The sequence below is a fragment of the Echeneis naucrates genome, chromosome 17, assembly GCF_900963305.1.
Source record: "Echeneis naucrates chromosome 17, fEcheNa1.1, whole genome shotgun sequence".
In the NCBI taxonomy this organism is placed as follows: Eukaryota; Metazoa; Chordata; class Actinopteri; order Carangiformes; family Echeneidae; genus Echeneis; species Echeneis naucrates.
This window is the reverse complement of record NC_042527.1, coordinates 973387-997365: the sequence shown is the minus strand read 5'-3', so window position 1 is coordinate 997365 and position 23979 is coordinate 973387. Positions and strand designations below refer to the sequence as shown.

Sequence of the window (23979 nt, the reverse complement as noted above, 5' to 3'; positions counted from 1 at the left end):
TGGCATAAAGCATGACTCAGGCCAGGGTGTTTCTGTGTATTGTCTGACATTCTAACCTGTTTTTTGGATGTGCGCAGGCCCATGATCTTCTCCACAATAGGTCCCTCAGCTTCAGCCACATCCTGGAAACACACAACAACAAAAGTCTTGGATCCAGTTTATCAAATGTTTTCATATCACCAGTTTGGTCAATGTCTCCGACCTTCATACCCTCTAACGCCCCCTCTTAAAGATGTTGCAAGTAGTGCATCTAAAACACAGAAAATGACTGAAAGAAATGATATACTTTCAATATATAACTTGGTTAAAAATGAAATTTTAAAACTAGCCTGAGAAAATAAATTACCTTGACATAATTAAAATGTTCATAGCCCAAGAACATAGCATATCTTACTTTGAGAAATGTGGCTTGCATTTATATTATACTAAAGTTAAGTGTGTTTTGACACGCTATATGTGCTACATGGTGCAGATTATTATTAAGGTCTACTGATCTTGGAAAATCTGTCAGAATGTTTTAGTGCTCCACTTGATAGATTGTGGGAGCATTCAGCTGACACAGGGACGTTGTGTTTACGTTGGTCTATTTAGTTGGATAACTAATTACGTAGTGCTGGGAACAACCATCATCCAACATTTAGTCAGTGTTACCTTACTGCAATTAGACGTCAAGCCAACGTTAGGTTTTTAACGTAAACCCAATTTTCAAATCCGTATCATAATCCAATTATAAATCAAATGTTGTCTCAGCGTCTCACTAACTTCAGGTGTTTGCTGTCACTGGCAGTGATAAACCAATCAGTACGCTGACCTCCGCCACTTTTTGTAAAACTGGTACGTACTATGCTACGCTTTACATTTTATGTATGAAAACAGACCCATTCATTGATATTGTGCCTTACAATGCGGTGCGCCTTGTGGTTCGCAAAATACAGTATTTTAAACACTTGAAGGACCTTTGCTTCAAATAATTTCATTTCATCGATGTTTGTTGCCGACAAAGGCCCAGTCGCAGCAGGTTATAGCCCTCTAAACCAATAAAGGAAACCCAAGCTGTACCTGTTGTTGGGATGATGAAGATGGGGATTTCGGTGCTGGTGAGTCATCTCCACTGTCGTCATCCTCTGAAATTCTAAACTCCAGATCCTCTGTGTACCTCTTCCTCTTCACCTGACGGCTTGAACGGCGTTTCTGATGGACAAAGACAATTAAAAAAAAGTTGTCAATCCTATGTTCACCAGCGGTTTGTTTGCTTGCTACATTCAAATATTAACCTACATATTGATCAACAATTCCCATAAGGCAGATCAATGTAACTATATGTTTAATGACAAATGTTGAGGTCTAGCTTGATAGAGGAAACTAGAGGGCTGTTCCTGTGGCTAATAGTCCGTTACATAGCCAACAATTATATTTCTACATAAAACAGATCTTGCTGAGGATACAATTCCATAGCACCTTAATATGAATTTTAATTTTAACTGGAAACCAGTTTAAAAATCATAGGAAATTAGCAGACAGGCATGAACTATTCAAGGCTGGTTCACAGCGCAAATAATAGATGCCTACTGACTCAGAACAATTTATGGGATCAACCGTAGAAAGGAAATGGCTACTTTTACTCATATGTCCTGTACCTGTATACCATCGTCGTCGTCCTCTTCAACAGGCGATGGAGGTGGGGACTTCACCTCCACATCATCACTGATTGATAACTCTCTCTTCCTCTTGGAATCCTTTTTAGCAGTGCTACCCCCAACCTCTGACTCCACCTTCTTATTGCTGCAAGGACAGAGGGGAAGAAAAACAAAAACAAAAAAACAACTTAACACTAAAAATAAAAGGAGAAAAAAAAAAAGGGGTGGTGGGGGGGCTGAGAGTGTGTGTCTGTGTATGCATGTGCGCATCTGTGTGTATGTCCATGCGTTTCTGTCCCAGGGTGATCGCCATGTTTGATTTACCCATTTAGAAATCATTAGTGTGCCTCAGGCTCTGGCACACAGGGGGTTAATATGATGAAAGATTGGGAGGGGGCAGAGGGAGTGAGATTGCAAGATTGAGAGATACAGAGAAGAGCAAGGAGGCCCAGAGAGAAAGAGAGTGCATGAGAGTGGAGCAGACAGACAGAGGGACAGGGAGAGAGGCCCTGGAGAGGGGCGGGGGGATGGGCTGAGAGGCCCCCAGGCTTCCTCTAATCTCTGGCATAGAAAGAAAGAGGAGCTGGCTCTATCTGTGTATACACACCGTAGAGGAAGGTGAGATGACACAAAGACTGCTCCTCTCTCCTATCAGACATACACACACACACTGATGGGTGCTCACCATGCTCTCCCATGACTGATCACAACTAACATGTTGAGCACACTTCTCCAAATGTTGATTGTCAAATACAAAATACAGTTAAGATTGAGGTTTGGTTTGTCAAGAAACCAAATCGATGATTCTGAATTATCTTGAATCCACAAATCCTTATTTATTTTTTTATTTGCATTTGTAGGAAACTAAAGCTTTGGATGAAATGCAATTTAAAATGAGGGGCTTTGTTGGGTTCTCAAAAGCTGATTTAAGTCCACTAATATCTACACTTTTGACTGCCTTTTGCTGTAAGCATAAATGAGTCTGATTCAGAACGATGATGTTGATAACTAAAATATGGTGATCGTTCTGGGTTAAGGTTAGATTAAGACTGGGCTCAGTCTAACTCTCACCTCACTGTTGGTCTCAATGGACAACAAAAATTCTATTCAGGATTGTTATTGTCAGCCCTCATCGGGAACGCATGAAAGTGGATTTTGTTTAACCGATATCTGATATTTTTCAACTAATTTGTCTAATAAATGATACTGTTCCCTTTGTTGGAGAATGCAGGTACAAAACATATCTTATAATTATGCACTGTTTATAGAAAACAAGATCTTTAAATTATATTATGTAAAATGTCATTAACGTTACAATTATTTTTACAAGTAAGATACATTCATCCTTTCATTTTTTAATACAGATTTGGATGATACTGTTCCTAACATAACCATAGCAATATCCGCAACCCACAAAGTACAAAATGCAACTGTAAACCAACTCAATGAAAACGCAGTGCACTCTATCAGTAATTGTCTTTACCAATTAGAAGGCTAAATGTGCTTAACAGACTGCTGAGACTGCTGAAATTCAAAATGAACGAAAAAATTATTTGACAGTGAAAAAATTCCAGACTGTGGAAATGTTGGTCTCCTCTCTCCCATTGAATATTCACAATGCCATGACATCACATCATACTGACTACACAACAGAAACATGGAATTGAGGTCAGGTGTTTGTTCAAGGAAGCTGTGGCCTAATATTTAGTCAGTATTTAAAAATCATATATGAACAAAATGGCTAATTTATTTTCAAGTTCATTTTCAAGCAAATATTGGCAGATACCAATAACGTTGTGCTTCCCTAGCCCTTATCCAATGCTTGCTCTGATGAAAACCTAAACGTGGCCAATTTGAAATTCTGCCTTTGTTTCTCCTGATCTACACTACCCTCGCGACCCAACCCCGGATAAGCGGATGAAGATGGATGGATGGATCTACACTGCAAGATGAGACACCGGAATTCTTTGGCAGCTCCAAAGACGCTATGACTCCACCATAAGTGGGTTGTCAAAGTCAAAACAAATTCAAAGAGGTTCAATAAGACTTATCTTCTTGCAATAATGCAATGTCTATACTACTCACAGTAGCCACACCCAAATACATACGCTTCATGGTCTATTAGCCTCTAAATGGGACCATCATTAGTAAAAGTGAACATGAAGACATGGAACTAGAAACTGTGATTATATCTTGATGATGCTCAATGATGCTCATTGGATAGAATGCAAAGTTCTTAGCAATAGCTGCACTTTTCAGACCAAGAGTTTACAGCCACATCTACACACAGTCTATGTCTACACTACTAAATTACGTTTTCAGAATCCTACTCTTCAGTTGGTTAGCTAAAAATGCATACAATGGACGAACAGAAAACCAGCTATTGAATCATGTAGTGTTGAAGAGCATCATAGCTACAAGTAGAGCTGCACAATAAATTCTGTCTTTATTAATTAATTATAAGTAATTCTTTGTTTTTAATGAAAGTTGGTTTTCTCTAACTTCTGCTACGAATGCTCCTCTTGGGCTCTTGTGGTTCAGAGTGGGCTGAGCTTACCAGTTTTATTCGCATGCGCACTGTGGCCAAGAACTGTGTGCAGTGATGCACAGTCCGATTTTCTTCTCTAGGACAGCTATGCAAACTCCTCTTGGACCAAAACAGTGCTCAAACACGATTTGTTAGAAAAAGCAAATTAAGAACTTTTTATAGTTTGCCACTTTAACTCAAGGGGATATTTTGTTCAAATCCAAGAAGGAAAGATCAACAAAATAAACTTGGTGGGAAAAAATTATTAATTATAATATTTTTAAGCCATCTCACCCAGCCCTAGCAACTAGCAAAGGCAGCAATGCCAATAACATTTGAAATTAACCACATTTGATTTGCCACTAATCAAGGGTGGTAAGACATGTCCGGGGAGTGTTTGAGGGAAAGAAATTAGGCCTTTGGAAACTATCCAGTCACCACACAACATTGGAAATGAGCTTAAATATGGTAAGCAGTGATGGCAATGATCTGCTTTTAGGGATAAAATTCTGCAGAGTAATTTGGAATTCAGATGAGAATGTAGCAAAATTGATATATTAAACCATCAGTTTTGTTTCATTTGGAGCAAAAGAAAGTATTGCCAGCCCCACTTCATTATGAAGGGTCTCATCCAGCTTTTGGTTTCAAAAAGTTACTGAGATAGAATCCTTAATCAGCAAAATGGTATTAAAACCACTGGTGTAATATTTGTCCCTTCAACAGGCAAAAACTGAGCAAGGTAAGAATAGCTTAGTTATCACTGAAACTTGGAGATACGAAGGGTTTAAACTAGAGCATGCTATCCGCTAGAATATAAATATTCTACATTTAGGCTATGAAGAGGTAATCTTATCAAACGACTGACTATAAAACAGTTGTCTCTTTTCTAGTGTCAGTGTGTGCACTGCCTTTACTCACATCTTGCCCTTTACAGTATTCTCTCCCTCTCTATGCCTCTTATTCTCTCTCCTGCTTTGTGCCTCACTCCCTCTCTCCTCGTCTCTCACCCCCCCTGTGTCCCTGGGGCCCTTCTCCTTTCATCCTCACGCCAAGAGCAATCACGATCTCCGTGGTAACGGCTGGTCATGTGACCTGCACCTGTTCCTCTGGCTGGTCGCCACACGCTGGAGCCATCTGGACACACACACACACACACACACACACACACACACACACACACACACACACACACACACACACACACACACACACACACACACACACACACACACACACACACGGCTGCCTTCTGCCCTCTCTTACTCCTGGCTTCTTCATGGCCTCACTTCTCTTCTCAGTCACTCCATCACTCTCCAGCTTTGTGCATCTTTTCCTCTACCGTCTCAACTCTAAACTCTCTTCAATGACCTGTCGCTTCTTTATGTACATTTAGTTCTCGGTCTGCATCTTGTGTTTGTTGGAATGTTTATCAATGTGTATCCCAATAGCCTCAGAGGATCAGGAGTTTGCTGTCTAACATGAATACATACTTGTGTTGTATCACACCATTTTGTTAAATGTGACAAAAGCTGCAGCCTTTTTTGAAGCCACACAAATGATGAAGTTCCCCTATGACAGCAGAAGCATTGTGAGGTTTGGTTGTACACAATTTTTTCACTTTGACATAATTAATTTTTTTACTGTATATTGAAGACAAATTCTATCCCCAGGATCTCTGAAACATGGGGATAGAAATTGTGACATAACCAAGCCACTCTGTTGTCAGCTGCATGTGCCAGGCCCAACAGGCCCCTACTGTTCATTTTAGTTACTATATTGCAGTGATACTTATGTATACCTTATTGAAAATTGTAGTATGGCCAAGTTGTTAAAAGCATTAAATTCACATGCTGTGTTGGAAAGTGGTTTTCACCATGTCCAACATGCCAAAATAAATTACTTGAAACATAAGTTAATTCAAATAACAATTGGAGTAACACAAGGAAAATGCGAGGTGATTACTGATGCTATAGTGTTGTATAACAAATAAAACTTGCCAACTTCAAGTGAAGACAATATCATCAAATGCAACCAATTTCATGTGTATGTCTCTCTCTCTCATTCTTGTAACTTTGCATTCAACATACGTACAGCGCAGCTGTGGTCCACTGTGTGAGTCTCTCAGCATGTCAGACTGGAGCTTAGAAGCTCCTTTTCAGATGGGGGTTGGGGGGGTGGGTGGAATGAGATGACGGGAAGCATAGGAGTGAAAATACAGGGAGAGAACGAGACAAATAGAAGAGGAAGCCAAACAGGGGTAGGTGGGATGGGATGTAAGGGACACCTGATGCCATGATGAGTCATGCACTCAACCCAGACCCCTCCTCCAAAAAAAAAAAAAAAAAAAAAAAAAAAAAAAAGTGCTGTATTTGCAGTCAAATCTGCAGACATGTATTAAGCAAGGTGTCGGCATGCATGTCTGACTTCTTTATGTGTATTGCTAACACATCACAAGCCCTCCATCCATACACCCACTTAGAGCAGGGTGTGGCAGCTGAGAGCTGGGTTATTTATAGATGTACTTCCTCACTGTGACACAGAGAGTGAGAAAGAGCAAAGAGAAAGAGAGAGACAGAGAGCAAGTGGGGGAGGAGAGAGGGCGAGAGCGATGGCAAGGTCAAGGGAGAGGAGTGAGCTGAATGGATGTGTAAAGCACCTGATTCCTCTGAACTGCTCAGATTGGCTTACCTTCCTGGACAGCTGAAACCATCAGTGGTAAATTCTGCACAAACTAATGCACTAGCTCTTTCACAGGATTTTGCAAAATGTAATACTTGTGTTGCAAAGAAAAGTGCATAGATCGATGAGGGATAAATGTTTTGGTTTTACAACAATGAAGAGGAAGGATGTAATGCAATCAAATGTAAAAAAAAAAAAATAATAATAATAAAAAAAATTTGTGAAAGAAAACCTGTGGGAAAAATGCTAAAATTTAAAACTGTGTCAAAATTGTGTAACATAGGGGTGTAACGGGATGTGTAGTCTTACCGAACTGTTCAGTGCAAACACATTATACACAAAACACAAAAATATTACCATGCTCAAGCAAAGTGGAACTGCTCGCCACTCCTTGTTTCCTCTGGGTAACAGAACGCTATTGTAAAGCCGTATGTTGTTGTTGAGCCCTTCTAGCAACAGCATCGTTTAGCACGGAGCATTATTGACTTTGAGCTACCCAAGCAAATTTGAGTTAGTCAATCTAATGATCAAGTCTAACATTAATAAAGAATAGCCACACAGAGCCATCTGGCTATTCCTTTTAGCACCGTTAGCACAGAGGAGTGCAAGGCTCACATGGCAAATGCGACTGAGATGCCAGATCTGGAAGACCCACCGATCTTCCAAGTTTATTTGAATTTGCATAGTAAATAGGGAGCATGTTTGACTGCACTATTTTTTCTTTCTTTTTTTATTTATTTTTTTAAATCAAGAGCCACTTATTTTTGTTACCTAACCAATACGTGGTATTGCTTTTATGCAACAGTTGCAACAATTCCATGTACCGTAATTCCCGGCCAATAGAGCGCACCCGAATACAAGCCGCACCTGCTAAATTTAAAGAGAAAAACTGTTTTGTACATATACAGGCCACACTTGTTTATAAGCCATAGGTGTCGGAAATATGGGAAGAAATGGCATTTGGCCGGAAATATTTTACACAGTAAGATTTTGCCTTTTCACCAGCTCGATCGACTAATTTGAAAGCTGCATCATATGCATTGCTTCGTGCATTTTCCATGATAAGGGTGTGTGCATGAAGCGCAAAATAAATGGCAGATCTGAAGAATTTAGTGTGAGCGTGTTTAATTTGAACAATTTAATTGGTCAACTGTGACCTGTTCTGTAATTTCATTGGTCTGATGTGACACTAAATGTATTGGCAGCATGAAGCTTGTTACCTGTAAAAATCCATAAATTAGCTGCGTAGTTTTTTTAAGCCTCAGGGTTCAAAGTGTGTGAAAAAAGTAGCGCCTTATAATCCGGAAATTACAGTAAACATGGATACATGTTTAAAACTTAATGAATGTGTAAGACACTTTAATGACTCCATTTGTCATTCTGTCTTGCAAAGCGGATTGGAGTAGATCATGAGGATCCATTGCACACCTATAAATTGAAACAGAAATCATTATGAATCGAAAATAGTTTTTGAATCAAATCGTAGCCCCAAAAATCTTAATCGAATCGTGACATTCCCGACCCTAATAGTAAAGCTAAAGAGGTTTTTTTTATTTAATTAAGCAGTTTGGATGCCAAGTTGAAAATGCTTACAGCGTTTTCTACATGCTGCACTTTAACTGATCTTTATTTTATTAGTTATTTTTATTTTCCTATCAAGACCCAGGTTGGTTTTCATTTAAAAAGAACCATCCTTTGTTCAGGGAATTGTGTTAAGTTTAATTGTTTCACTGTTTTATGTTTTCAATTTGAAAATAAATTAAAAACAAGATCAAGTTTAGCTTCTAGTTTTTGTCTCTTTCTGCATTTTTTGTTCCGAAAAATTGTAGCGAACCGTGATTTTAAAACTGAGGTACAGACCGAACCGTTACACCCCTAGTAGCACTTCATCTGTGTGGCCTGATTGTATTTTTAACACCTTCACTTATTCTGAAATGCTGTGCGACTATGCGCTACCATGATTTCTGGTGACAATGTCACAAATAGCAAATGAGGGAAATGAAACCAAATTATCAAAGTACAACTCCACATCATTGTTTTATACACCAAGGGAAGGGCTCAGTCTGCTCTGTGGTACCTTATTTGTTCATACTAAACTGCAAATAGCAGTAGTATTGCTGGGGGGGACTGTGATGTCGTGTAGTATGGGCCATATTAAAACCTCTTGAACTTTGGAGCTTATTTTAGGGCCCACTGATGGAAATCTCATATACATCATTAAAATATGCAATGGAACATGTCAGTACCACAGATCAGATTTTTCCACACCATTTTTAATCAAATGTTTTCCTTCTTAAGGACAAATGAAAATTAAAAAGAAATTACTCAAAACAAGTTTAGCTTTCATTTAGTTTTGATTTTCCCTTCTGGGATTTGAACAAAAGTTCCCCCTTGGGTTAAGGTGTAAAAATTTCTTAGTCAATTTTTCACATTTTCTCATTGATTGCAATTGAATCTGGCGCCATTTTTGTCCAACTGGAGAACATATGTAGCTGTTTAAGCAGACAAAAGCAACATGGGCATCATGATGGGTTAACATCAAGTTAAAGGGAAAACAGATTTTCTTTCAAAATAAAATCATCCTAATCTACAAATTTGAATTAGTTCATTAAATTTAATTATTACATTGCCCTCCAACAAAGATCCATAGATAGAGTAGCACCCTAACGAACCATGAGTAACGAAAAGCATGGCCTCAAGAGAGCCCCACCAAAATACACTCTAAAGCACTCGCATCTCATATGCTTTGGTACAAAACAAAGATGCAAGGGGGAAAAACTGTCACCTTAATCCTTGCCTTAAATCAGATATACAGAAGGAAAAGGAAATATGAGGAGGGTGCAGTGGAGAGAGAAAGATGAACGGTTATACTGCTGTTCAGCATGATGAGGTGAGAATGCAGGGAGGGGAGAAGAAGAGAAAGAATAAAAGAGAAGATATTTGGGTGATTTCAGCAGTCCACCATTTTAGAGTAGCAGTGAATGACCAGCAGCCATTATTATGCTAAATTAACCTGGGTGCTCCAGGCTGCCGCTCAAGATGGAGGAGGGTCTGAAAACAGATAAGAGTTGGTTTACCAACACACACACAAAGAGGAGGGGCAAAAACCTCTCCTACTCCCACATTTCCTCTGCCGACACAAACACACATACACTTGTGGCTGTGGAGTGGTCAGCAGCATGGCCTTCATTATCATTAGACGCCATTTTCTGCCACAAAGATTACTCCTGACTCCTCCTCCAATGCACACATGCACACCAACAGCAAAGGCCAGCCCCCTTCACTGCCTCACACATTCACTCCAGGTCTACAACATTCCCCGCCCCCAACTTTTTTCCACAGGCCAATGCGCGCACACCCACCCACCCACCCCCCAGTGCAGTGTTGACCCCTGCTTGCTGCTTTGGCCCTCCCTCTTCCTTGGGATAAAAGGGGCTGAGAGGAAAGGGAGAGACTGAGGAGGACAGGGGAGACAAGGGAGAAAAACTTTTTTTTTTTTTTTTTTTTTTAAATTAGTGCCTCTCTGAATACAAGGCAGAAAGCAAAAGATAAGCTAAAAACTATGACTTAAGTGTTGTCCATGAAACTGAAGTGAAAAAGACTAAAAAAAAAAAAAAGGGGGGGGTACTGACAAAAACTAAAACCTTGATCTAGCTGGTCTATATCCTCCCCAGGAGGTTCACACACCCCCACATGATGATTAACATAGTTGTATGGGAATATAAATACATTTTTGGAATAAGGCTGTAACATAACAAAATAACATTGGACAAAAAACTAAAGTCTTATATGGCATCCTTGTACTCTATATTCGAACAGCATCTTGTCTTCTCCATTTCAAATTAACTCTTTACAAAACTATAGAATCAGTTCATCATACTAGATAACACCTCCATAGAATATTCTATATGGAAAATAACTGATCACGACATACTCAGCACTTTTGCATCGTTTTTAACAATATACACCGATATGCAGAGTTACTGCCACAGTTTCTGTTGACCTCGCTAATTCTGATGTCTTGTGAACTTGTTTTGTTGTCATCTGTTCGCAGGACCATATATTTAACAGTGTTATTAGCAGTGGAAATAGTTGTATAGGGATTCAGTGTTATTTTGTTTGAACAAGGTTCCCTGTACAATGGATTCGGCTTACGTTTCAGCCAGTGGTCCAGTGTAACATTTCTGTGGAGTTCGTGTAGTTAACGTGATCTATGGAGCTCAACAGCAGACAAGCTGAGTTTACTTTTGGAAAAGAAAGGAGAGGGTTAGGCTTGTATTAGCCTTAGCTGGGAGAGGAGAATGCTCTTTGGTAGACAGTTTGGACTCAAACAGTGGTCCAGGCAGTTGGTTTGGCATTAACACTGATTACAGTACAGCATCACTAATTCCCTTTGGGAAAGTCCTGCTTTAAGGGTACTTAATTTGTAGGATAAAAATATGCACAATTCTTGCAATCCCACTGCGAAATTCAAGTGCTTTTATTTATTTTAAAAACTTAGACCCCATCAGACTCCTCCCTCTTTCCATGAAGTCTGGCCTGCTTTCCTTCACAGTCATATCTGTGAGGCAAATATCAAAACATATTTCTTAATTAGTCTGTGACAGCGCTTCGTGCTACCGGTAGTATATTTGTCATCGCTAAGTTGCAACAGACAGACAGAGGAGGAGCAGGAGAAAGAGGCTGTTCCTCCAAACCGAAAAGGTACAAAAAAAAAAAAAATATATTACTACACGATTATTTTGGTACAAAAGTGTCCTTGCCGTGTGCGAGGTAGTCGAGTGAGAATAACTTGCCAAATGCTATAAATGCTTGCCTTTGGCCTGTAGCAAGTATTAATTTCAGACCCTGGTCACACTTGTTGGTAAAATACAGACAACTTTTCCAAATATATTTCAGGTCTTAAAACCCATTTCCTGGAATTCATCTGACCTATCAAATTCCCGTTCCTCAATAATTTCCATTTCTGTGTATATAGAATATGGGGAACTGAAAACAAGACAGTTCCACTTTGTGGTTTAAAGGGGCCAAGTGTGTTATTTAGACTAGTAGGGAGACAAAGGGTAAAAAGCCAAAACTTGTACTACCAGGCAAGGAAGTTTTTATTGCGCTAACGCTAATGCTAACACACACACACACACACACACACACCCTACCCAGTTTTTTTGGGGGTCTTGGTGGTCTTGGCTTTTTTCTCCTTCGGCTCTTTGGGGGTCTTGCCCACTTTAGGCATCTTCGGGGTCTTGGGCTCTTTGGGCTGCTTGCCCTCTGCCTTCTCCTTTGGTTTCTTTTTTCGCTTTTTCTTCTCCTCCATTGATGGTGAACTTCCCTCTACCATCCCTGTGCCAGCAACCTGTTCACCCGCATCACTTGCTGCTCTGGGGAATTCTGATTTTAAATCTTCCTCAGCTGCTTTCTTTCCTCCCTCTTCTTCCACTCCATCCACTACTTTTGCTTTCTTCTTCTTCTTCTTTTTTGGTTTAGTCTCCTGGTTGCTGAGCTGTTCTGTGCCAACGGGCTGGCTGGGCACACCAGCACCAACAGCTGGTCTTTCAGGAACCTTCATCGAGACATCGCCGGACAAGTCAGTAGGGGAAAGCTGGAGAGAGTAAGAGATATACATCCATCAACTTGAGTTATGATGCAACTTTGAATCATGATCAAGAACATTTAGACATATTGAAGCCAAAATATCAAAATAACAAAACCAAAACAGCCCAGCATAAAAAAATGTGTTTACAGAGATCACATCAAAGTGTGCAAGATCAGATGTTACTCAGAAGTATTCCAGGAAAACATACCTCATCCCTAGGTAGGCCAGTTCTCAAAATATTAATCAACTGACTAATCAACTGAAATGTAGCATTAATCTGAAATTTCAAGACATGGTTTTATCTGCTACATTTTCTTTCAAAATGAAGTCAATATATTTAGGTTTCAGAGGATGATCAGAGGACACATAAAATAGTAACTCACACCTGGAAAGTTAAAATCATTATTAAGAGTTGACAAAGACTTATCAATGGCCAGACAATAACAAACCATGACAATTAAAAATCTATGAAACAAAGGAGGCGACGATCTTTAATGGCCTCTTGCCCCACCCCCGCAAACTCAGTAAGGGCAAGTAGTGTGACTGCCAGGTGGAAGGAATTCATTGTTCATGGTATAAAGAGTCAGGAATATCTACGATTACCGTAAAAGTCAAAGATATTCAGCCTACAAGAAGACCAAGAGCTTAACTGAAAATTACATTTCAAAAACAGAAAGCTTAATTTTATTTCCTCCAAAAAGTGAATTGCTGATCAATAATCAAGATTCTATTGACTGATACATTAGTTGATCATCTGGGGTCCAAACTGAATCACTTTAAATGTGGATTTGCCTGAGCACATGTGCCATGAAGCACATCTGCTTCTGCTTTTTACACTAGGTCAGCTCTGCCAACCTGTCAGTCAATGCTGCTGTATTTCCTGCAGGGTGGAGGTTGAATGTGTCAGTAATGGCGGACAAGAGCCGGTGGGGGAGTGGGGGTCCATCCATCCATGCACATAGTTGCCACCTCCTTCCTCCCCTCAGGACTCCCTGTTGCTACGGTTTCCTCAGTGCTACTACCTCCTCCTCCAGCAGGGCTAACCTCAGTAAACAAACTGGCTGACACCTCATTTTTCCTCCTCCCTTGCTCTCATGTAGACTAAATCTTCTCTCCTTCTGCCTCCACCTCCTCATTGCTCCCAAGTAAGCTTTCTGTGACAGGAAACTGGTTACCAGCTGTTGGGAGCCTCTCCAGCTGCCTCTCCTCTCTTCTATCCCTCCCTCCCTCCCTCCCGCTTCCTCTCTCTCCAGCTGCTCAGGGTCCCAGTAGCAGATGGGAAATCAGGCATCATGACACGAATAAATTATCTCCATACTTCAAAGAGGCACAACCAGGGAGTGTGAGAGTGTGTGTATCATATGAGAGACTATGCCTTTGAGAGCGTGTGCACTTCTGTGTGTGTAAGTGTGTCAATGAGGTGTGTGTGAGCATCAGCAAGTTTAGAGTAAAATGCTACAGCAGCAACTCCCCTCTGTGCATGGACACGGTGCGCGCACAGAAAGAGAGAGCCTGGTTGTGTTGAAGGAGTAAAGAGTAACTTAAAATCCATTTCTACTGAAGACTAGTTGCTAGATGCTAATGTGCCAACACACACAGAGCGTACCTGGGGGGGTGTTGCCCAGCAATAAATCTGTCCTCTTCTGCCAAGTTTCCCAGATAATCAATCATATGAATGACAATGGAGACACACAAAGTGTTTACACAAACACACACATACACAGGAGTCTGTGTATGTGCCATCAAGTTTGGTGTTCTGATAGTGATGACTATCATGCTGGCGTTTTCACTTGTATTCATTTAAATTAAGTTCTCCATCAGCAATGGAACATTGTGATGTGGGGGATGGAGTAGGGAGTTAAACCTCTAGTACAACTCCTTAAGAATGCTCAACAATGAAGTGAAAACAAATGCTGTTTCTTCAGCCTTTCTCCTGCCTTTGTCTATCCATCCATTCCATCCTTGATTGACAGCTTCCCATCATCACTCTAAACGGTATACTATGGTTAAGCATGCTGATCCAAAAGTCCAGCGAGTCTGGATCTGTTCATCTCTGGCCTCCAGAGTAACTTCCTAGTTACAGTGCATCCGGAAAGTATTCATACCACTTCACTTTTTCCACATTTTGTTATGTTACAGCCTTATTCCAAAATGGATCAAGTTCCTTTTTCTCCCCAGCCAAAATGAGCAAGCAGGGGAGAAGGGCCTTGGTCAGGGAGGTGACCAAGAACCCGATGGTCACTAACAGAGCTCCAGTGTCTGTCCTCTTCTGCCAAGACCACCATCTCTGCAGCCCTCCACCAGTCAGGCATTTATGGTAGAGTGGCCAGACAGAAGCCACTCCTCAGTAAAAAGCACATGACAGCCCGCTTGGACTTTGCTAGAAGGCACCTGAAGGACTCACAGACCAGGAGAAACAAAATTCTCTGGTCTGATGAAACAAAGATCAAACTCTGGCCTGAATACCATCCCTACAGTGAAGCATGGTGGGGGCAGCATCATACTGTGGGAATGTTTTTCAGCGGCAGGAACTCTGAGACTTGTCAGGATCGAGGGAAAAATGAATGCAGTTAAGTATATCGACATCCTTGATGAAAACCTGCTCCAGAGCGCTCGAGACCTTAGACTGGGGCGACGCTTCATCTTCCAGCACGACAATGACACTAAGCACACGGCCAAGAAGACAAAGGAGTGGCTTCAGGACAAGGCTCTGAATGTGGTGTGGCCCAGCCAGAGCCCAGACTTGAGCCCGATTGAACATCTTTGGAAAGACCTGAAAGTAGCTGTGCACTGATGCTGCCCATCCAACCTCACTGAGCTGGAGAGGATGTGCAAGGAAGAATGGGAGAAACTCCCCAAATCCAGGTGTGCCAAGCTTGTTGCGTCATACACAAGAAGAGTGGAGGCCGTAATTGCGGCAAAAGGGGCTTCGACCAAGTATTGAGTAAAGGGTGTGAATACTTATGTATATGCAACATTTGAGTGTCTTATTTAAAAAAAAAATTTGCAAAATCTTCGAAAAAAGGTTTTTTCACTTTGTCATTATGGGGTATTTTGTGCAGAATATTTGAGAGAAAAAATTAATTTAATCAATTTTTGAATAAGGCTGTAACATTAAATGTGGAAAAAAGTGAAGTAGTATGAATACTTTCCGGATGCACTGTATACTGGTGCGAGACTTGTGTTTGAAATCCTGTTAAGAATCTGTTTCTCATCTTCTTAAGTTTTAAAATTCAATTGCTGAAATTAGCACAAGGATTTAATCTATTATGTTAATGGTTCACCATTTCCTTCTACACATTTGGAAATTTAGTAGGGAATATAGTTAACCCTTTGAGTTCAACAGCAAATAACTGTCTAAGATCAACCAGGCAGCAGCTAAGGCTTACATTCTCCATTTAATTTGTTCGTATTATGATCATAATGTATATTTTGTAATCTTAGTTATCATTCATACATGTAAAGAGATAGAGATATTTGCATATATGAAGGTGAGACCCACTAACCTAGCCCCCAATTATCAACCAAGTTGTGAAAAATGTGATAAGAGTAAATTGTAATTTGTGAAATATTGACGGCCCGCATAGTTCTCATGAAGGGAAAAAAAAAATAGCAATAGAGAAATTTATTTATTTTTTGGTTATTTGTACCAAAGAGATTTATTTCTGCTGTAAATTTTGACATTTTTACATCTGAGTCTATGGGGACTTACAGAAACATTTGCATGAGAAACATCAAAATCCAGTTGAATCTGCTGATTGAGGACCAGCTAAGTGATGTCAATACACTCATGTTCATATATTCTGTCCTCACATGATGATTGTGTAATTTGCCACTATTAGGTTTCAATCTCGACAGCAGTCCTGTCTATCTGAGTTAATTAACTCAAATCAACTGGTTTTAACTTGACTAAAAAAGGAGAAAAACAAGTTATCCTGATAAGCCAAGTATACTGATGGACATTTATGTCAGATATGTTCATTTCACTACACACAAATGACTTCTGAGTTGTACGTACTTCTGAATACTGTCACATTTTAATATGTTGAAATCCATGCATACAAGCAAGAGACAACACTGCATGCATGTCTTCAATGCTGCAGATCCTTGGTGAGATGGATTGTAGGGCAGTTCTGACAGTGTGCATGTGTGGGGGAGGGGCAAGCCAGGCATGTTATATGTCAGCTATAGCGCTGCACGCAACGCAGTGTGTGTGAGATGTAGAATAAAGGTCACAGCACAGCACACTGCCAGAGTTGTGACCTTGAGCTGCTGACGAAGGCAGTCGTGCGTGCGAGCGTGCGTGCGTGCGTGCATGTGTAATAACCATGCTTAGTGAACAGATGGAGCTTAGAGTACCAGACATACAGTCATCATGACTGACTGGCTAGCTTGGGGTGTGTGTGGCTCTTTCTAACAAGTGCATCATGAAGCCCTCTTGTGTGGCCAGCAGACACACACAAGTCTAAGTACTCCAGATAGGCTCTCCTAGTTCTCCAGGCGTCCAATTCCAGACCACAATTTCCCAAGCCACAATGTCAACCAGTGTGTGTGTCCGCATGTGTGGGTACTGACAGGGGCTGCCAGGCCTGCAGCAAAAGAAGGGTAGTGCACACTCCCTGCCCTGCCCAAGACCAGGGCTCACCAGTCAACCTGGCATCTAGGTCAAGAGTACTGGATAAATTAGGTGTGACGGCTGAAGTGTCAACTTAGAATCACTGCAACGCATGCTTGGAGGTGGGCTGGGGGAGCGCTCAGTGAGCAGAAGGGAGCAGTGAGGATCAGAACTATAGGGAAAGGAAAAAAAAAAAGGTGGGGGGGACGAGCTCTCTCTCTCTCTCTCTCTCTGTGTGTGTGTGTGTGTGTGTGTGTGTGTGGCCACAGGGCTACTATTGTGCATGAATGGGTCAGTAGAGAAAGGGGGCTTTGAGCAACAAAACAAGCTAATGGAAGCCAAGGGCACGTGATGCAGGCAGTGGTGATGGTGCACACTCAAACACACACAAACATGGAAGTTGTCATTGGGAACTGCTAACCCCTTCCCACTAGCCTCCCCCTACTCATCTCCTTTGCTTGAGACCCTATACTCCCTCTCTTGAGATCTTTGCTGGTTTTCCCCACTTAATTCCTCTTAGCCATCTCCCCTCCCCAATCTTTTAATCACCCTCAAGCCCCCCCGTCTCCTTTTCCAAACTGTCTCTCTTGACATCCGGCTAACAACTGTCTGACTCTCTGGACATCCGGCTACAAAACATTAAAGAAGAGATGAGACCCCTGAAATGGATAAGGCAAAGAGAGAGACAGGCAGAGAGGGCGGAAAGAGAAGAGACAGGGAGAAAGGAGAGACAGGAAGGGAGGTTTCCTCTGCAGAGGAGGGGGAGATGTGGGAGAAAGAGCAAGGAGAGATTATGTTGGTGGCGCCTGTGTGCGTGTGTGTGTGCGTGCGCGTATATATTGCACACGTGTCTCAGGATATGCAGCTCACAGGAAACAAACAGCTGCAAAAATCCATTCCCCCTGCACACACGGAAACCAACCACAACCACAAAAGGCCGACAGCACAAGAGACAAAAAAGCATTGATATGAACAGTCACACTAAACCCCAATGCACCAGTGTGTTTTGAAATGTCAAGTACACACACACACACACACTTCCCTTACGCTCTAAACACACACATTCCCCCACCCACATAAAAAATAAACATTCAAATGAATACACCCACACATGAAAACAAATGCACACAGTTTTGATCTCTGTCACACACAGTGTTTCTACCACATCAAAGCGCTAGTTTTACGGAGACTCACCTGTATGTGAGGCACTTTCTGTGGAGTTAGAGGGGGAGAGGAGAGTGGGTGGGAGGCAGGAGGTGTATGTGCCCATGGGTTGGATTGGGGGGGTGTGCTCTGCAGGTGGTGGGGGGGCAGGTGTGTCTGCTGTGTAGGAACGCTCTGGGTGGGCGGCACTAAACCCTGGTTTGATGCCGGTGCTCCATGCTGACTGACAGGTGGACACTGGAAGCCCATGGGAGTAGACTGCAGGGGCTGCCCACTGCGAGGGCCCTGCTGTTGTGCCTGGTGCAAACGTTGGTCCCCCCCCTGGCCTACTGGAGCTTCATGAGGTCCTGGGAGGGGAGAGAGACATAACATTAATGCTATCAGTGATAATCCCTTTAATTCCTTTCCTTGGCACAATTCAAACTGTAACTTTCTAACAAGTATAACTAAAACTAGAGATATCTGAACCAAATTTGGAATTAGGAATGATAAAAGAGCAACTTAAAATCATCTAAAACATTTCTGAATTGTCAGTATGAGGGGGAAAAAAAGGAGAATTACAGCTATAAACACCAGGTCAAATCAGGATGTGTAACACTATTGAATTCACTTATTAATCAAAAGTCCAAGTACCAATCGTTATCTTGTTGCACCCTACACAAAATATTACATATGTTATATGTAAAGTGCCTTGATGTAACTTTGTTATGATTTGGCGCTATACAAATAAATCTGATTTGATTTGAAAATGGATTCCAGTTGTGAGCACCATCTGTACTTTAGAGGAAATCCCATAAAATAGCTCAACTATTGAGCGTATATTTAGGAACTATGTAATTACTGTGTGTTTGAGGAAAAATGGACATTCAACATAATGGCCTTTATACTTTTGTCATCTTTAAACAGGTAGTCCATTAACCATCTTTCTAACCCACCGGAAATAAACCTGCAGTTCCATTTTATATTTACAGAACACATGCACTATGACAATGGCAAATATTGTATTTCAGTTGACCTAACTTTCACTTTCTGTTAATTACATTTTTTTATGAAGCACCGGACATAACGAACTGTCTGGTTCTTACCTTGCTGTTGCTGGAGCTGAGGCCTGTTAGGACCTATTTGTGGTCCACGCTGTGACCCCATACCAGGATACATCTGACCTGCACTGGATGTCATGTTGTGGGGCTGCTGGTGTTGGGGTAAAGGAGATGATAGAGGAGTTTGGGGAGTTCTCTGTGGATGGGCCATAGCAGTGGGTGGAGACTGCAGGGCTGTATAACCTGCAACCTCTGAGGGCCCAGCTAATCCAGCGCTTGGGGGTCTGCCCTGTTGGGGAGGAGGGGTTGGGGTTCCCAAAACCCGCATGGGGGACATGGATGAGGGGGAGGGGTAAGATCCCTGAGCTGAAGGGGTAAGGTGAGGTTGGGGTTGATTTTGAGACTGGGGAACATTCTGGGGGTGCTGGGTGTGATTAAGGGGGTGCATAGGCTGGCCCTGCTGTCCTGCCTGCTGCTGCATAGGGGCAGAATGGGTTTGAAGGGGCTGTGGTTGGTGTGGTGGTGCAGAGGGATATCGCTGTCCCTGCTGCCCAGCTGCTGGGCCTGATCCCTGGTTAAACCTCTGCCCAAGCTGCCCTGGTCCCATTGCCTGGCTGGTGTTAGCACTAATGTTAGTATTTGCACTCTGGGCCATCCCGGCTCCAATAGCACCATACTGGGCCTGATAGCCAGGGTACTGGCCTCCTCCAAACCCCCCCAAGCCCTGTTGGTGCTGGTGGGTGTGTGGGGGCTGTCGGGATGGGGAGTGTGGGTATCGGGGTGTGTGACCCATGTTGGGATAGCCTTGTGTTTGTGGCTGGGGCTGGGGGTGTCTCATCTGTGCCCCCCCAATTCCAACATGTCCCAGGTAGTGAGATGGTTCCTGAGCAGGAGGGGGGGGCATGCTCTGTGGAGCGTAGTGTTGGTTCATGCGAGCTGCGTTGGGTGTAGGTGGGCCTTGCATCCCACCATAGTTGCCTTGAGAGATCTGATAGCCTCCGATCTGATTGGGGGCTCCCCCTGGTTGTGTCTGAGGCTGCTGATAAGCTGACCTGCTCTGCTGCTGCTGCCCCCAAACTCCACCTCCACCACCTCCTCCCCCAGCATCACCTGGATACCCATGACAGGGGTTGCTAGAGTTAGCTGGATTATTATGGTAGTGGGAAGCCATGCCATTCATGGCCGGATTGACATTTGGGGGTCCCTGGGTGGGACCATTCTGGGCCATCATCCGTCCTCCAGGAGCTCCAGGCTGCTCGTAGCCTGTGTAGGGGCTGTGGTCGTACATTTGCCCCATTTTAGGCTGCCCTGGGCCAGCCCCAGCACCATGGATCAACCCCTGGTGGTAACCCCTGTTTCCCTGATGCTCATGGTTCAGAGGGGGATTAGTCTGCTGGGTTAGAGGGTTAGACTGGCCAGGGGCAGGCTGCTGAGGGAAGCAGCCGCCTAAACCATCTAATCCATCGGAGAACAACCCTGCATCATCCCCAAATAAACTCAACATCCCTGGGTCTGCCATGGCTGAGGTGGGGGGCCCTCAGATGGAGAGGACTCGATGGAGGGACTTGTGCTACGCTGTAAGGAGCTAATCAGCTAGCTGCTAATTTGAACCTTGTTACTCCATGGTCCTCATTAGTTCCTAGGGAGAGAGACAGAGAGGGAGTAAAGAATTATTAAAGAATTAATTATTAAGTCAGTTGTTATAAAGCATTAGTTTCTCCACAGTGTTGAGCAAACTGAATTGTTAACAAAAAAAAAAAAAAAAAAAAAAGATTTTAACCCATTGTGTGGAGTTACATTTAATGTGGCTCAAGTCTTTCTTGAAAATTTCTTGGCACACTGCTTTTTAACTAGAACAGCAATCAATATATATTGAAAGTTGTTAAAATATAAAAATCTAAATACTGGCCAGCACAAGTTTACATTTTACCTTTAGTACTTGTCCTTTAGATGGTAAACATACATACATATTCCTTTGTTTGAACATTTAAGCAGTCTTAATTGCTTTTAGGTAAAGGTGCAACTGATTAACTTGCATGTTTAGCAAGTTAATTAGTTGCAACACATCTACAAATAAAATGTAATTGGAAGAAAAAAAAAAGAACTCTCCACTTTGAGACACCCCAGAACACACTTAATTTTAGCCGATTTTAAACCCTCCCCCACCTCTATTTTACAACTGAACAAAAGAGCTTCTTTCTTTTTCAACACACACTTCAAGTCATTGAATGTGTGTGTGTGTGTGTGTGTTAGAACAAAGGGCCCAGCAGATGCAACTCTGTTTGAACAGCAGCAGCTGCAATCCAGTCAGCCAGCCAACAGACTAGAGAGATTTCCACAAACCAGTCAGTCAGTGGTTTGCTACTAAGATAGCAAGACATTTAGTCGAGGGACTCACCAGTTTGTCAGGCCTGGCACATGGATGAAGGGCCTGAAGGGCCTGTGTTCAAGAAAACACATTTATTCTTTGTAAAAAGGTAAGTTTGGTCATGAAGGACCAATTGTAGTAATGTACAAGTGAGAGTCAAGGTGACCAACCAACCCAACCCAGTGAGAGGGGAGGGCCCCGGTCTGCTTGTTGCGTCAATGCAACACACTTCCCCTACCCCTTCACTTCACCTAATTTCATTTTGCCTCCTCATTCCACTTGACTTATTTTTTCAGACCAGCAAGAATCAGGTCAATATTGCTTCATTATACACTAAAATGAATCATTTATTTTGACTCAAAAAAAACAAAAAAACAAATAGCATCACATAACAGCTAAGTAAAATGCACTATTGTAATTTCTTCAATCTGCCACTAAAATAAAGTAAGTCATGGTATGTTTCTTAAGGAAAAGTAGAAGCCTTAAGTCTAAAGGCAGCAGGCTAACAGCTGTGTTTGACTGCACGTCCTGCTTAGGCCTACACTACTGTGCATTAGCAGGAAGGGTACCATCCTGGACAGTTCACTTGTCTATCACAGAGTTGTCAAATGAACCACAGAAAACAGTCCTCAGTGCTCAGTCAGCACTGAGTCCTGATCCAGGACCATTTCAAACAAAATGTGTCATTTAATCTTAGTGTCATTTAAAATTTGTATCTAGGAGCAGAAAACACTTCCATCATTTGTGCCACATCTCAAAATTAAATGTCTTTTTACTGGTAGGACATTTCCGTGTAATATGTAGCTAAGCGTAGCGTTAGCAGGAAACCAATTCTTTGCCACCCTAAAACAAAGGTGGCTGCACAGAACAACTGCATGTGAAAGCTGTTTGAGAGCAGTAAAGATGAGCCAATTAAGTCTACTAATAAATTAAATTAACATTAGAAGAATGAAATAACTTACAGTTGCTGATGCTTTGTATTCAGTACCAGAAGGATATCCTACACTAGTGTATAAGAACAAACACAAACCAATAAAAAAGAAAAAAAAGTGCATGACACACACACACACAGATGTATGTACATGTATATACATTTATACATGCATATACATAGGTTAAATTTTTAGAGCCAACAAAAAACAGTATGTAAAATTAGAGAAGAATTGAAGACGTAGTTGAAAACTGTTGTGGAACTTCAGCATTGCATTGGTCAGTTTATCGGTTTGATTTAATCTGCTTTTCTATGCTCACATATACTGTTGTTAAGACAATGGAAGAGGAGAATGAAATAGGGACTGAAATGTGGGCCATTAAGACCACATGTTGAACAGCTTTCAAACCATTTCCAAATCCTGAAAGAAGAAGCAAAAGGTACAAACTCGACAGTCTCTCATTTTGTCTGTCATTCCCTGGCTAGCAAACTGTGCCTCTTTGCTGGTCACTGACCAGAGTTGAGGTGTGACTCAAACGACAGTACACACCAAGGTTTTCCCCACAAAAATTTAGTAATTTAGCTATACTGCATGTAGTAAACAGTGACGGAAAAGACACTGATTGAGTACAGGGCATGGTCAAAAGGGGAACCCCAGGCACTTGACCAACCATTATGTACAATGAATGCAATGAATAAGTGCATACCAATTATCAACTGGTCTGAAAATCCCACCAATTTTCCATCATCTAGATTTTGACATTTTTTCAGGTCAAGTGACTGTAGCAGACTTGGGTACTTGAGCAGTTCCGGCTCTGATGAACACTGATGTAACATGACAACTTGGGCAACAAACAATTTCAAACTTACCTGGCCAGCACAACTGTGTTTCAGTCAGATACATACTGTCTGTGCTTGAGGATAAATTAGCGGGCTCAAGCTCTGACATCAATAACATACTATAAAAGATCATGCCATACCAGGGCTCTGACTCAGAATCAAGCCACAGACAAGTTGCAAAGAACCTTTCCAGTTCACCAGTGACTACCAGCTCACTTCTTCTCCCTCTTTCTGTACTGCATGTGGCAACAGTGTACATCAACTTGCAACAAATTCTGCTGTAATTGTAAAACAGCCAATATTCTTTAAGTGGAATAAATGTTAAAGATTTGGTGTGGCATTTTGCTGACCAATGGTGCTGTGAGCCCCTGACTATCAGCAGACATTTTAAGACCATGGTACTGGCTGTTGCCCAGCCAGTAACAAAGGTTGTACCTTCCAGTCCCTCTAGTTACTCCAATTGTACACAGTGTGTAATGGCCATTTTCTTATTCAGTAACAGTGCAACAGTCAGCTTAAGTATGACACAGGACAGCACAACTGTTAAATAGCCTTCATTTTGGCCTTCTGCTAAGCGCATCCTTT

General features: G+C 41.9%; 1 protein-coding gene across 1 annotated transcript in view; it reads right to left on the bottom strand.

The window, feature by feature from the left end:
* Positions 1-23979, bottom strand: part of chd7 (chromodomain helicase DNA binding protein 7) — a gene marked incomplete at its 3' end in the record, with an annotated part of 62670 nt that overhangs the window by 26862 nt on the left and 11829 nt on the right. The window contains exons 2-7 of the mRNA XM_029524631.1: positions 19301-20894; positions 18246-18562; positions 12000-12442; positions 1638-1782; positions 1060-1191; positions 57-122 (exon numbers count right to left, since the gene is read on the bottom strand). Of these exons, the coding sequence (XP_029380491.1) occupies positions 57-122; positions 1060-1191; positions 1638-1782; positions 12000-12442; positions 18246-18562; positions 19301-20774 (2577 nt within the window). The remainder of the gene's footprint in view (positions 1-56; positions 123-1059; positions 1192-1637; positions 1783-11999; positions 12443-18245; positions 18563-19300; positions 20895-23979) is intronic.